The sequence below is a fragment of the Sminthopsis crassicaudata genome, chromosome 3 (assembly GCF_048593235.1).
Source record: "Sminthopsis crassicaudata isolate SCR6 chromosome 3, ASM4859323v1, whole genome shotgun sequence".
Lineage (NCBI taxonomy): Eukaryota > Metazoa > Chordata > Mammalia > Dasyuromorphia > Dasyuridae > Sminthopsis > Sminthopsis crassicaudata.
This window is the reverse complement of record NC_133619.1, coordinates 50,564,209-50,578,344: the sequence shown is the minus strand read 5'-3', so window position 1 is coordinate 50,578,344 and position 14,136 is coordinate 50,564,209. Positions and strand designations below refer to the sequence as shown.

Below are 14,136 nucleotides of genomic sequence, written 5' to 3'. Positions count from 1 at the left end.
TTATACACTTCAACAATGATACTGTATGAGGATGTATGCTGATGGAAGTGGATATCTTCAACATAGAGAAGAGCTAATCCAATTCCAATTGATTAATGATGGACAGAATCAGCTACATCCAGAAAAGGAACACTGGGAAATGAGTGTAAACTGTTATTTTTACCTTCTGAATCCAATTCTTCCTGTGCAACAAAAAATTCGGTTCTACACACATATATTGTATCTAGAATATACTGTAATATATTTAACATATATAAGACTGCCTGCCATCTGGGGGAGGGGGTTGGGGGAGGAAGGGAAAAAATCTGAATAGAAGTAAGTGCAAGGGATAATGTTGTAAAAAATTACCCATGCATATGTACTGTCAAAAAAAAGTTATAATTATAAAATAAAATAAAAATTAAATTAAAAAAAAAGATTGTCTTCTGATTTCAAATCCATCATTTTATCTCTGAAACACAAAATTATTTTGAAAGCACATTTTCTTTTTAATTATAAGAGATGGCTAAATGGGAAGGAGCATATTCAGAAATGAGATAATATAAAAATCAAATAATTAGCAAAATCAATGCAGACAAGGTTAGAAAGGAAGCAATAAACTGGGAAAAAACTTTTTACATCCAAGGGTTCTGGTAAAGGTCTTGTTTCTAAAATATGTAGAGAACATGACTCAAATTTATAAGAATTCAAGCCATTCTCCAATTGATAAATGGTTAAAGGATATGAACAATTTTCAGATAAAGAAATTAAAACCATTTATAGCTACATGAACAAATGCTCTAAATCACTATTGATCAGAGAAATACAAATTAAGACAACTTTGAGGTACCACTATGTTATGGGCCAGAACTCTGAACTTGAAACAAAGGATTTTATTAGGTACTAAGTCAGTGGAATTGATAGAGACAGTAGTTATCTAATTTAGCATGGTTCAGTATGATTGATTTAATCCTACAACAAATAATGGTTTTCTAGTGATATAATGATTGGTTTGAACTCAGTGTGGAGCTTATAAACTAGAAGCTTCAGCCAGGGAGATTGAGAGACAGGTGGACAGAAGGCTGTAGAGGCTGAAGACTGGAACACAAGCCCTTGGACTCAGATTCATCCCTCTCACACCACCTCCTTGGCTTCTCCACTGAAACCAAGACTCTGGAAGGCCCCCAGAAAACTAGCCAAGCCCCAAGTGAAGGAGACAAGACTTTGAAAGAAATAATAAAGGATTTGGACTTTAACCCCTGGCTACTCTTGTGGTGATTACTGAACTGAAACGAAGGCTGCTTCCAGAGACCCCAAGGAAACCTCAACAGAGAGCATTACATTTTAGAGAGAATATTACACCACTACATACCTCTAAGATGGGCTAAATTGACAGGAAAAGATGATGAATGTTGGAGAGGATGTGGGAAAAGTGGGATACTTAATACATTGTTGGTGGAGTTGTAAAGTGATCCAACCATTCTGGAGAGCAATTTGAAACAGTGGCCAAAGGGTTATCAAACTGTGCATACTTTGTCTCTACTGGGCTTATCTCAAAGAGATCATAAAAAAGGGAAAGGGACCCACATGTGCAAAAATGTTTGTGGCAGTCCTTTTTGTGGTGGCCAGAAACTGGAAACTGAGTGGATGCCCATCATATGGAGAATGGCTGAATAAATTGTGGTATATGAATGTTATGGAATATTATTCTTCTTTAAGTAATGATCAACAGGATGATTTCAGAAAGGCCTGGAGAGACTTACATCAACTGAGTAAAATGAGCAGGATCAGGAGATCAACAAGAACATTATACGATGATCAATTCTGATGGACATGGCTCTTTTTAACAAGGAAATGATGCAGGCCAGTTTCAATGGTCTTGTGATGGAGAGATCCATCTGCACCTAGGGAGAGGACTGTGGAAACTGAGTGTGAATCACAACATAGTACTTTCATCACCTTTTTTTGTTGTTTGCTAGCTTTTTTCCCCCTTCTCATTGTTTCTCTTTTTGATCTGATTTTTCTTACGCAGCATGATAATTATGGAAATATGTATAGAACAACTGCACATGTTTAACACATATTGGATTACTTGCTGTCTAGGGGAGGGAGGAGGGGAAAGGGAAGGAGAAAAAATTGGAAACAAGGTTTTGAAGGGTGAATGTTGAAAATTATGCATGTTTTGAAAATAAAAACTTTAATAAAAAACAAAGAAATTCATAATTTTATAGGAAAGTATATGTTTCATGATGTGACCCACCCACCTACAGTATCTAATATATTGCCAAGGCAAATATTAAGCACACAAATATTTGTTTTGTAGAATTTTACTGAATGACTAGACTGCAATGTGACTCACTGACAAGTTGCTGTGTTAGTTATTTGATCATGGATGAATTTTTGTGACCTCATGGAGCATATGTTGTCGAGATACTGGTGCAGTTCTTATTTACTTCTCCAGTGGATTAAGACAGAGATAAAGTGATTTTTACATACAAGGTTACATATTTTGTAAGTAAGTGTCTGAGGATGAATTTGAACTCCCGTCTTTCTGACTGTAGAGCCAGCCCTTCATGCACTATAATATCACCTAGCTGCATACTCACTCAGTGACAAGACTATTTGGCTACTTCTGCTTTTATGGGGTTTCAGACAAGAAGAAACACCAATGGATTATTTACAGTAGGAAATCATGTTTTAAGCATATTAATCCAGTATTATAGAGCTATTAAGTTTTCATTATTTTTTATTAAAGTTATCTTTACTAGATATTGTTGTATACATACAACATTTGCCAATATTTATTTTAAAAACATTATTAAATACATTTTATTTTACATTAATAAATAAAATACATTTTATTTGCATCCCCCCCAATTTTTTCCAGTATCCCTCTCCTTTCCCTGCCCAGAGAGCTATCCCATGTAACAAGTAGTATTTTTCAAAGACAAATAGAAAAAGAAAATCAACATTATTGACCAATTCATTGAAAACACTTGAGAATATATGTACACTGGTGGGACTCCAATCTCTGCAAAGAAATAAGGTGAAAGTTTATTCTCATATCTCTTCTTTCATGTTACACTTTTTTTTTTTTTTTTATAATTTTGCAACATTCACTTTTGGATTTTTGGTAGTTCTTTTCATTTATGCTGTTGTATTATTGTGTATATTGTTTTCTTAGTGTTGCTTATTTCACTCTGAGTCAGTTCAAATAGTTCTTTCCATGCTTCTCTGCATTTCTCATATTCATACATTTCAGTAATATCCTATTATATTCATTCCAAATTTGTTTGGCAATTCCCCAATCAGTGGCTTGACTTAGTCTTCAACTCCCTGTTATCACAAAGGGTGCTGCTATATTTTGGTACGTGTGAGACTTTCTTAACAATCAATGGTTTCCTTGGGAATCAGCCAAGTAGTGAAACCTCTGGGTCAAAGGATATAGAACCTTTAGCCACTTTATTTCATAATTGAAAATTGATTTCTAAAATTATCATACTGGCTCCCAATTCTATCAGTGCATTAATGTGCCCACTTTCCAGCAAGTCTCTCCTGACTCTAAATACATCCTCAAGTTTTCAAAATGATATTCCTAAATCACAGGCTCTGACCATATCACCTCCCTCCTCAGAAAACTTCAGTGACTCCAGTTCATTTTCAGGATCAAGTATTAGATCCTACATTTGGCCCTTCATGATCCTCCCCCTTCATGTTCAGTCTTTTTACACTTTTCATCTTCCTCCATAGCAGCGTTGGCCTCTTGGTGGCTCCTGGAACAGGACGCACATTCCCTGATTCCGGGTATTTTGATGGGCTGCCTCTGCGTTTGTGCACTGCTCGCTCTTGTCTTTTCACGGTCAGCCACAATCCCACCCGCTATAGGAGGCTTCTCTCCATCCCTTTGAATGTGGGTTTTTTCAATTTGTTCTATGTAACCTGAGTTCCAAGGCCCATTGGGTAGAGATCAGTGCCCTGGTCCTAGTGAGAGGCAAGGCATAGCTGGTGAGAGCAGGAGAGCCAGATATCCTCAGGCTTTGCAGGCCTCCTCAGTTATTCTGGGTCCCAGTCACCTTTCTGGCTTCCAACTGTAAGGGAGAAGATGGAGGAAGCCAAACCTGACTTCAGATTTCTGAAGGAAGAGACCCTGGGAAGAAGCTGCCATGAGAAGTGCTGCCAAGTCTCTATACTTTCCTTACTTCCCAGCTTGCTACACCAGAGGAGTCTTTCTCTGTTTCTGTGTTTCTCTCTCCCCACTCCACCTCTGTTTTTCCTCTCTGTCTCTTTTCTATTTTTATCTCTCTGTCTCTGTCTCCCAGGCCTTTTCTGTCTCTGTCTTTGACACTGTCTCTTTCTCTGTCTCTCTCCTCTCTCTCTGTGTCTCTGTCTGCATCTCACACACTCCTCGCCCAGAATCTCCTCAGGAGACTAGGTAGGGTCACACAGGTATTTCCCCCATTGAGGAGACAGACCATCTCAGAACAATGTCCTTGAATCCTGGGGACTAGTAAAGGTCATCTGCTTCTGGGACCTCAGCGTAGCTAACTCCTGTGCTTCACTTGGGCCCTTTGCATTTCTGAGGGCTCATGTAATGGAATATTATTGTTCTGTAAGAAATGACCAGCAGGATGATTTCAGAAAAGCCTGAAGAGACTGACATGAAGTGATGCTGAGTGAAATGAGCAGAACCAGGAGATCATTGTATACAGCAACAACAAGACTATCTGATGATCAATTCTGATGGACATGGTTCCCTTCAACAATGAGGTGATTCAAGGTGGAAAGAGCCATCTGCACCCAGAGAGAGAACTATGGACTGGAGTGTGGAGCACAACACAGTTTTCTTTCTCATTATTTCCCTTTTTGATCTTTATTTTCTTGTATCTGATAACTGTGGAAATATGTATAGAAGAATTGCACATGTTTAACATATATTGGATTACTTGTCATCTAGGGGAAGGTAGGGAGAAAAATCTGGAACACAAGATTTTGCAAGGATAAATAATGAAAAGGATCTTTGAATATATTTTGAAAATAAAAAGCTTTTATTAAAGAAAAAAGATATTCTATTTGGCATTTTCTCTGTTGGGTGCTCCAGGCTTTAGGATCTACTAGAGAGAAAAATAACATTTTTAGACTGCAATTTGAGAGTCTCTTTTTGATATTTCCTTCTAATTTTTCAGTTTAGTTTCTTTGAAATAATGTTTGCCTGTTCTTATACCAGTATCTGTCTTATTACTGTACTCAGTATGGAAAGTGCAGCTGAGAATGGATTTTGCATCCTTAAAATACTAGTGTCTAGTTTATAAATGCTTATTTTTCCTTTTAAATATACCTCTACTGTTGGACCTTACAAGTCTACTCAAGTTGTTTTAAGATCTTGTGTCCATGTATACATATATTGTATTTAACATATACTTTTAAAAAATATTTTAGTAGTTTTTATTTACCAGATACATGCATGGGTAATTTTACAACATTGACAATTGCAAAACCTTCTGTTCTAATTTTTCCCCTCCTCCCCCCACCCAGATGGCAGGTTGACCAATACATGTTAAATATGTTAAAGTATAATTTAAATACAATATATGTATACATGTCCAAACAGTTGTTTTGCTGTACAAAAAGAATCGGACTTTGAAATGGTGTACAATTAGCCTGTGAAGGAAATAAAAAATGCAGGCGGACAAAATTAGAGGGATTGGGAATTCTATGTAGTGGTTCATAGTCATCTCCCATGACATCTCGCTGGGTGTCGCTGGTTCAGTTCATTACTGCTCTATTGAAACTGATTTGGTTCGTCTCATTGTTGAAAACGGCCACATCCATCAGAATTGATCATCATATAGTATCGTTGTTGAAGTGTAAAGTGATCTCCTGGTCCTGCTCATTTTACTCAACATCAGTTCATGTAAGTCTCTCCAAGCCTCTCTGTATTCATCCTGCTGGTCATTTCTTACAGAAAAATAATATTCCATAACATTCATATACCATAATTTATTCAGCCATTCTCCAATTGATGGGCATCCACTCTGTTTCCAGTTTCTGGCCATTACAAAGAGGGCTACCACAAACATTTTTGCACATACAGGTCCCTTTCCCTTCTTTAAGATATCTCTGGGATATAAGCCCAGTAGTAGCACTGCTGGGCCAAAGGGTATGCACAGTTTGATAACTTTTTGAGCATAGTTCCAGATTACTCTCCAGAATGGTTGGATTTAACATATACTTTAACATATTTAACATGTATTGGTCAACCTGCCATCTGGGGAAGGGGGTGGGGGGGAAGGAGGGGGAAAGTTGGAACAAAAGGTTTGCTACTGTCAATGCTGAAAAATTGCACATGCATATATCTTGTAAATAAAAAGCTATAATTTAAAAAAATAGATCTTTGTGTCCATAGGATAAAGTTTGCCTCCTGGCCTTAAAATCCCAGGGAATCATCCCCAACACTTAATCTCTTTTGAGATTATCTGACTCCAACTGAGCCCAACCTAACTAATACATGAATTTGGAATTTGGGTTGCATTTGCAGTGGCAGGGATCCATTCTGAAAATGTTGTGTGCCTCATGGAGGGGAAATAATTTCCTCCTGCTTGTTAAATTTTTATAAGATCCATGCCCTAAGGAGTGTTTTGAGACCCTTTTCAGTGTGGCACTAGGGAAGCAATTCAAAGGACAGACAATGCTTATATCTTCCCTTGGGCTAAAAGACTAGCTCTAAATTGGGAACCTGGAAAGAGAATTCAGCAGAGCTGCTGAGAGCAAATTTTTCATAGGGGTGTGGTGTGGTGGGGAAGGCCGTGCAGGGCTCAGTTCTTAAAGCATGTTTACACTCGCCCTCCCTCGTAGCTCATGCAGAACATGTACACTTTGACTGCTGACGGTTCAACATGGGGGCCTTTGGAGAGTCAGTGTCTGGCCATGAGTGATGGAGGGTGTGATGATGGGAAAACTTCTGGCTGACCAATGTGCCTCAGCAGAGGCTGGCCTGGCAGTGGGCTCATACAAAGTTGGATTGTCTTTTCCCCTCCTCTGTGGCGGTGAGCAAAGACCCATTGGAGGTTGCTCACTGGAGGAACTCCTTCCTCACCTGACCACCATATCTGTGAATGCATATTTCTCTTGCATTTATTCTTAAGATTGGAAAATGCAAGTGGTGGGTGAGAATGAGAGCTCATCAAAGCCATCTGAGGTCCAGCAAAGTCAAATCCTAGCCCATGCATGAGAGCAGGAGCCAAGCCTAGTAAGGGCTAGCCCAGAGACAGACTGACCTGACAGTCAAACCAAAGGCATCTCATTCTTGCATCTTCTTACCTCAGACAGAAAGTGTGACTACAACCCAGAACATCAGATTCAAGACTCCATTCCCAGGCTCCTCCCTTTCATGTAAAAAGACTCCTCTCCCAGAAACCACCAAGAAAGAGCCCTTGCATTACATTACTAAACAGATCAACCCTTCATCATTGCAACTTCTTAATTTTTATTTTTTTTTTACATAAGTACAATTTTTAGAGATGATGATTAAAAAAAACCTAAGCTGGTATCGCTATTAATATTTGCAAAATGTCATCCAGTTATTTGTTTTTCTAAATATTTAAAAACAATACATTCATTTCCCCAAAAATTATATTCATATTTTGAACTTTCTTCTTTACCAAGTTCCCTTATGCAAGGATGTAGGATATAGATTAAGGCTGAACAGGTTCTAAAATGACCATCTAATCTGTGACTTTGTCTTTTGTCAGAGTTATTCTTTTCTGAGCTCAGTTAATGAGTTTTTGCTAATTTTTTCCTCATAGATCCCAGCTCATATAATCATTTTCACAGTTCTTTTAAGGTCAGAGATAACTGGAAGCAACTTGATATATAAAAACCAAGTCCAAGTTTCATAGTATAAGAAGGATCTCAAAAAATGAATGAATCTTTCTGAGAATAGGTAGGTACGAGCAGGACCAAGATAAGGTATCTGTTTGCCTGGGGCCATGTTCCCCAGTTTTAGCCTTAAACTCTAATAACTATCACAAAATAATACCTATGAGCCACAGGGAAAGGATTTTTTATGGAATGTAAAATGCTTAATTGCCTTTCTTATTCCTAAACTATCCCTTAGGGGAATAAGAGGTAAATGGAAATCCATATGAAATGTAAGAAAATTAATTCCAAGATATTTATGCCTCCTAGATTTAATGTGAAAATGTAAATGTATAGCTATTTATGATGATCTTAATGATTATTTAGTATTAATGAGGTTGCTAAACTTTTGAAAAAAGAGTAATAGAATGATGTACATAACAAGCTCATATGTCTCAATTGAAATCTATATTATACCACCTTGCATAAATCTGAAATTTTCAAATAAATTTTCTACTAAATCATTTTGAATCATAGCAAGTCATATTATTTCAAAATAAATTTTTTTTAGAAATATAAGACAGCTGTATAAAAAACTCTATACAGTACTTAAAATCATCTTAAAACAATGATATGATATATCTAATTACAGATCAACATGACACTAATGAATACAGAACAATCCTCTCTCTCATCTCTCCCTCGTGTTAGTTATGCTGAAGATGTTACATAATTGGAAGTTACATAATGATATCCTAATCAGTCACATTATTTCAAACCTCTTCAGAGTCACATTATTTCAAACCCTTAATGGAATGACCTCTTCAGAGTCACTAAACGAAAATGGTAAAAATTAAAAGCTATGGCTGAGTACTTGTCACAGGGTATAGAGAGCTGCTAGACTCAGCATATCAATTGTAATTAAGAAGGGAAGGATCATGGCACAGGGAAATTTGAGGTCTTCACTGATCTTCCCATTTCTGTTCTCTGTAACTGTGGTTCTTTCCCTGCTTCCAAGAACATTTCTGCTACACTTACTTATGCCAGTGGACTATGCTGCCCTATGCGCCTCAAAATGAAGCAATTCTGGAGACCTCTTCTACAGCATCTTATGGGTGTATGACTGGGGAATTTATGCTTGGGCTATCGCTAGGATCTATTCTGGGCTCAAGTTGGGACCGAAGGCTCAGGAATGGACCCAGGTCTCCACTGCCCAGTATGAGATGTTTAAAAAATTACTATAAGGTCTAAAGGACTTATGGTACCTCCTTTTTTCATATACCAAAAATATCTTGCTAGGCTGTGGAGAGAAGGGTACCTTAGCATTTGTTACTTTTAACCTCTTCTTGGAGCTTTTTTTTTTCCTGAAGCACAGTTATATTTGAGACTCCTAGGGTCCCATCATTTAGTATTCTTCTGTAATAATATAAAACGTGTGGAAAAACCATTCTCTTTCCTTAGAAATATCTTCTAAAGTTATCTAAATATGTGCCTTCAGGTATATACTAACATGAGGAATTTTGTTGTTTAAAAGAAAATAAAATTTGAATACATCATTTTCCCTTGTAAAAAAGTGAGATTTTCAGACAGAGCTTTAAGAATAAAAAATGGGGATTCCAGGTGCTTATGCTCTAAAAATTATTTACAGTTATCACTTTCAATCCAATGTATTTACTGTAACAAACATCATTCATTATCTACTAGTTTTATGTACAAAAAGAGAAAGGGAGATATACATGTTAAAAGTCCAACAAAGAAATGAAATTTCACTCCAACAAATATTAGCTAAGCACCTACTATGTGCAAGGCACTATGGATGACAGGAAAAGGACACAATTCCTGCCCTCAAGGAGCTTACAATATAGGAGATCATATGGGGGACAAATATAATTTATCAAAAGTGGTCTTTGTCCAGAGACAGGAAGATATTTTTAAATCATTAGTAAAAGAGCCAAGTTTCAAAAACACAAATTCAAACAAAGCAGAGAATCAAATAATATATTAGAATCCTGCCCTAACACCGCCAAGCATATCCCAGATCTGCATCAAAATTATGTCTTTTCTACAAAAAAAAAAAAAAAAAAAAAAAAAAAAAAAAAAAAAGGGAAAAACAATACTTGAACAATCATATTCTAGCACAAGAGTCTCTACTTTACAATAAGAGCAAGAATCCTGTTTTCCTTGAACGACTAGGACCTTTCTTATTACCAATTTTCCAAGTGATAATGTCTATGAGAAAGACAGCTTGGAAGATGGCAGTAGATTCAATGAAATGATTCAGAATTTATCTAAAACCTTCAAAAACAGATGTGGTTACTTTTCTGATTTTGGCAAATCTGGCCACCTGTCTAGCAAATTGTCACTTCAAGAACCAAAAGAGAAAAAAAAAAAAAAAAAAGAACTCCACTACGTGGGCAGATCCCCAATTCTCATGAAATTTAATTATACATAATAAACATTATTTATTCTTTAATTTGTGGTAGTACAGTTGGAGAGAGAAAGAAAGAGAGAGCTGTAGGGAGGAATAAAGGAAGAGGGGATTAATAGGCAAGGTCAAAGTAAAATTCAAGTTTTAGGCATTAGTAATATTGCATCAGGATTTGGTGTGCAAAGACAAAAGTATTATGGACTATAGCACACCCCCCCCCAAATGTCAAGTCTCTGAGAAATGATAACAGGGGCCTCTCTGAGTTTGGCCACAATCAGTCCAATCCCATAGAAAGTTATCCTCTAGCTACTTTAGTATAAAACTATCAGAAACAAGATTTTCCAGAGATATGAGTTGTCCATTTTTGGAAGAGATCCAGAACTAAAATACATTGATAACTTGACTACCTTCCTTAAATCCATTATTTGTATGGAATAAATTAAAATAGAAGTGCTATAGTTTAACAGAAGAAACAAACTCACAATCAACAAAACAAATAAGCAAATGCCCCTCTTAAATGGGCAAATCCTGGCAAAGGGGAAATGAGGGGGGTGGTGATGATGATGAGGGTCGAACATCAGTTTCAGGCACATAATTCATTATTATCACACTGTAAAAACTAAAATGATGCTTAAATGATTAGGAGTGGGAGAAGTGAAGGACTCCACCCTCTTCTCTCCAAAATCCTCACCCAGCAGAGGATCAGAAAATTAAATAAGCTTTTTGTGCTCTTTTCTTAGAAGGAGAAGGGGCTAAGAGAGGTATTCAGGGCCCCTGCTAACTCCACGGATCTGCTCTTGCCATGCTTTAGGCCAGACAGGTAAATTAACTATCACAAGGCACATGCGCAAAGATGAAATACAACAAAACAAATTGGAGAGATCTGACCTAACTACCAGAACAGATTTTAAAAAAAGTGCTCATAAAGGAGAGGTGTCATCCTCTCATTCCTACTAAGAACTGTTCTGGTTTTTCCATCAACAGTCAGGCCCAGAGATGTTTAAAACAAAATATGTTTGTTAGACCATTAACGCAAGGTGACAAAATGCTCAGTGAGATCACGAGCAAGAGACAGTAAGCTATATGTTCTCAAAAATGACATTGTGATTGATTCTGTGATGACAGTCAAAGTTGTGGAGCATTGTTTCTCTACTTACCAACAAACCAGTTAAGTTTATATCAGTAAGTAATTTGATGGATGGAAAGAAATTATCGCTCCATAGCAAACACTATCTCTTTTGGCAATTGAAAATCAATATTTTTTCAAACATTATAAATGACCAGCCAGCAAATCTGCAAAGAAATAATATTCCTATATCACAGAAAAGGCAGTCAGAAAAAGACAATGCACTAACCAATAAAGAAACTTAGTCTAAAAATCAAATATTGACAAACAGCTCACATCTGGACAGAGCACGTAATAAATTGCAGCTTTAAATTTTAAAAAATCTTAATGTTGTTTCAGTACTGCTACATTATTTTGGCATAAGTTGTCCTTTTATTTAATATATGGATTGTAAATAAATCTAATTCAAGGCAAAAAATGACATAATTTTTGAATGAGACATCGAATGGCATTCACCAAAAATTGCTGGTAACAAATCACAATGTTCAGTTATAGCACTGATCTATAATATTTTCTTTTTTAAAAAGATGAGGACCCAAGTAAGACAGAAAAATTCCGGAGCAGCCAAAACACAAGTGGAAGTGGTGGTCTGACACTCCCTGGGAGGTTGCTACAAAATACAGGACAATGAACGGTGTGTTTATGAGGTATTGTTGTCTTAGCAAGTTTGAGGTTTAGATAAAAATTATGGTAAAAAGGTTTCCCCCTAAAAAGCAGTAAACTGTTTTGTTTTCTCCCTTCCGCTATTATATCTTGCTATACCAGTTCATGGAACGTTTCACAGCCTTGACCCAATTTTCCATACTGGGTTCATATTCTTTCCATTTCCTCTGGGGTTCAAAAACTCTTTCGCTTTCCCTCAGTTTCTTTAATTCCTCTTTGTCTGTCCAAAACCCTAGAAAGAAAAAGAAAAATTATTCTCAAATCTGATAGTAAATTCTGTCTGGAGCCATAAAGCTCAACACAAAGACTTAGAATAGATGAGAAGGCACCTATTGGACAATTTTTATTACAAGTTCAAGAGACTGTCAGTATTACAGGTTTGAAGTACAAGTTCATGAGATGGAATATTTACAAGTGACTTCAAAAAGACCACTGCCTGCAACTATATCCATCACAAACCTTCTCATTTTTAGGAGACAGACTTGTGACATTATTGGAGGGGCAATGGAAGAATAAATACATTAAAGCACTATCAGTGGAGTTGTGAATTGGTCCAATCATTCTGGAAAGTAATTCCTCATCCCTCAAAAATCTCTAAAACTGTGAATATCCTTTGACTCAGCAATACTATTCCTGGGCATATAAATCTAGAGGTCAAAGACTGACATATATATATATATTTACACACACACACACACACACACACACACACACACACACACACACACACGTACGTATGTGTATGTATATGTACATTATCTGGGCAAATATATCAAAATGTGTATATCTAGGCAAATATATATACATATATATGTATTTATACATATACTATATGTATGTATACAGCCACTTATACTTGTTCTAGAGATGGGAGAAAAGCTCAAACCATTCTAAGCAGTGACTTGACTTTACTGGAACAGGAACAAAATGTAAAGTTTATGGAGTCCTCTAAGTCTATGCTTTATGCTGATAAATCCTGCCTACAGAAAATATTTTAAAAGAAATAACTAGTCATTACCCAAAACATACATACCAACAGCAAGACCAGCTAAAGAAGCAGCACCCAAACAAGACATCTCTATCTGCACAGGTCTGTCTATCTTCTCATTGATCAGGTCAGAAGTCATTTGCATAACAAAACTGTTCTGACAGACCCCTCCATCTGCCCTATGGAAAGAAAGGTGTACAAGGTGAAATATCAATCATAAATACAGCATTTAATGTTTGTTTAAATCAAAGCTAAAGGAGTTCCTTTAGTCCTGATTTTATTAAGACCATCTAAACCATTCTTCACCAAGGTCTTCCTCATTAAAGGTAGGAAGGGCCCGGACTCCTGAAGCCTGTGGCTCCTAGAGAGCTGGGAATGATGGGGGAGACAGGGAGGTCTGGAGGGGAGTTAGCATCGGGTGAAATGATTTTTCCAGTCACTCAACTAAGATATTAAATACTAATATTAGCAGAGGAAGTTGAAGAAATTGAAGAAAATGAAAGAAAATTTTGTTTTACTTTGCTTTGGAAGTACAGCTTTGATAAAAAGAGGTTAAAGGGGGCGGAGCCAAGATGGCGGAGAAGAAACACACGACTCAGTGAACGTCCTCACTCCCTCACAACCAATTAGATAAATCAGCCTCAGAATAAGCCCAGGACTGATAGATACCACAAGGAATGGAAGCACGACTTACCAGCTGAAGAGAATCTGGAGTTTCAACAGAAAAGGTCAGTGCCTAGGGGAGAAGAAGAGAGGCCAGCACAGACGGCTGGGTGCTCGCATACTCTGCCCATCACGCTGGGAAGGGCTCTGGGATCAGAGAAGCCACTGAGGTAAAGGAATCTGGCACAGGCTGTTAGCTCTTCTCTGCTAATTATTTAGCAGTTCAGAAGATAAAGCCAAAATATTTTAAAACTCAGATTAGATTCCCCCCCCCCCCCCACCCTGGAGGTGACTCAGCAGATCTCAGCACCAGGGGGCGTGGCCTCAGCTACCACCTGAGAATAGTTAAGAGATTGACAAGTGGGTGGATACGGCCCAAGGCAACACACACTGCCTAGCTTAGCTGGAGGGAGTGGAACTCAGCTCCAGGGAGTC

The 14,136-nt window shown here is 37.3% G+C and overlaps 1 protein-coding gene across 2 annotated transcripts in view; it reads right to left on the bottom strand.

The window, feature by feature from the left end:
- Positions 1-11,739: 11,739 nt before the first annotated feature.
- The window catches only part of GK5 (glycerol kinase 5), a 62,630-nt gene continuing 60,233 nt past the window's right edge, over positions 11,740-14,136 (bottom strand). For both annotated transcript variants that reach the window (XM_074298443.1, XM_074298444.1), the window contains 2 exons: positions 13,084-13,217; positions 11,740-12,282 (listed from right to left, as the gene is read on the bottom strand). In XM_074298443.1, coding sequence (XP_074154544.1) covers positions 12,134-12,282; positions 13,084-13,217 — 283 coding nt within the window. In that variant the 3' untranslated portion in view covers positions 11,740-12,133. The remainder of the gene's footprint in view (positions 12,283-13,083; positions 13,218-14,136) is intronic.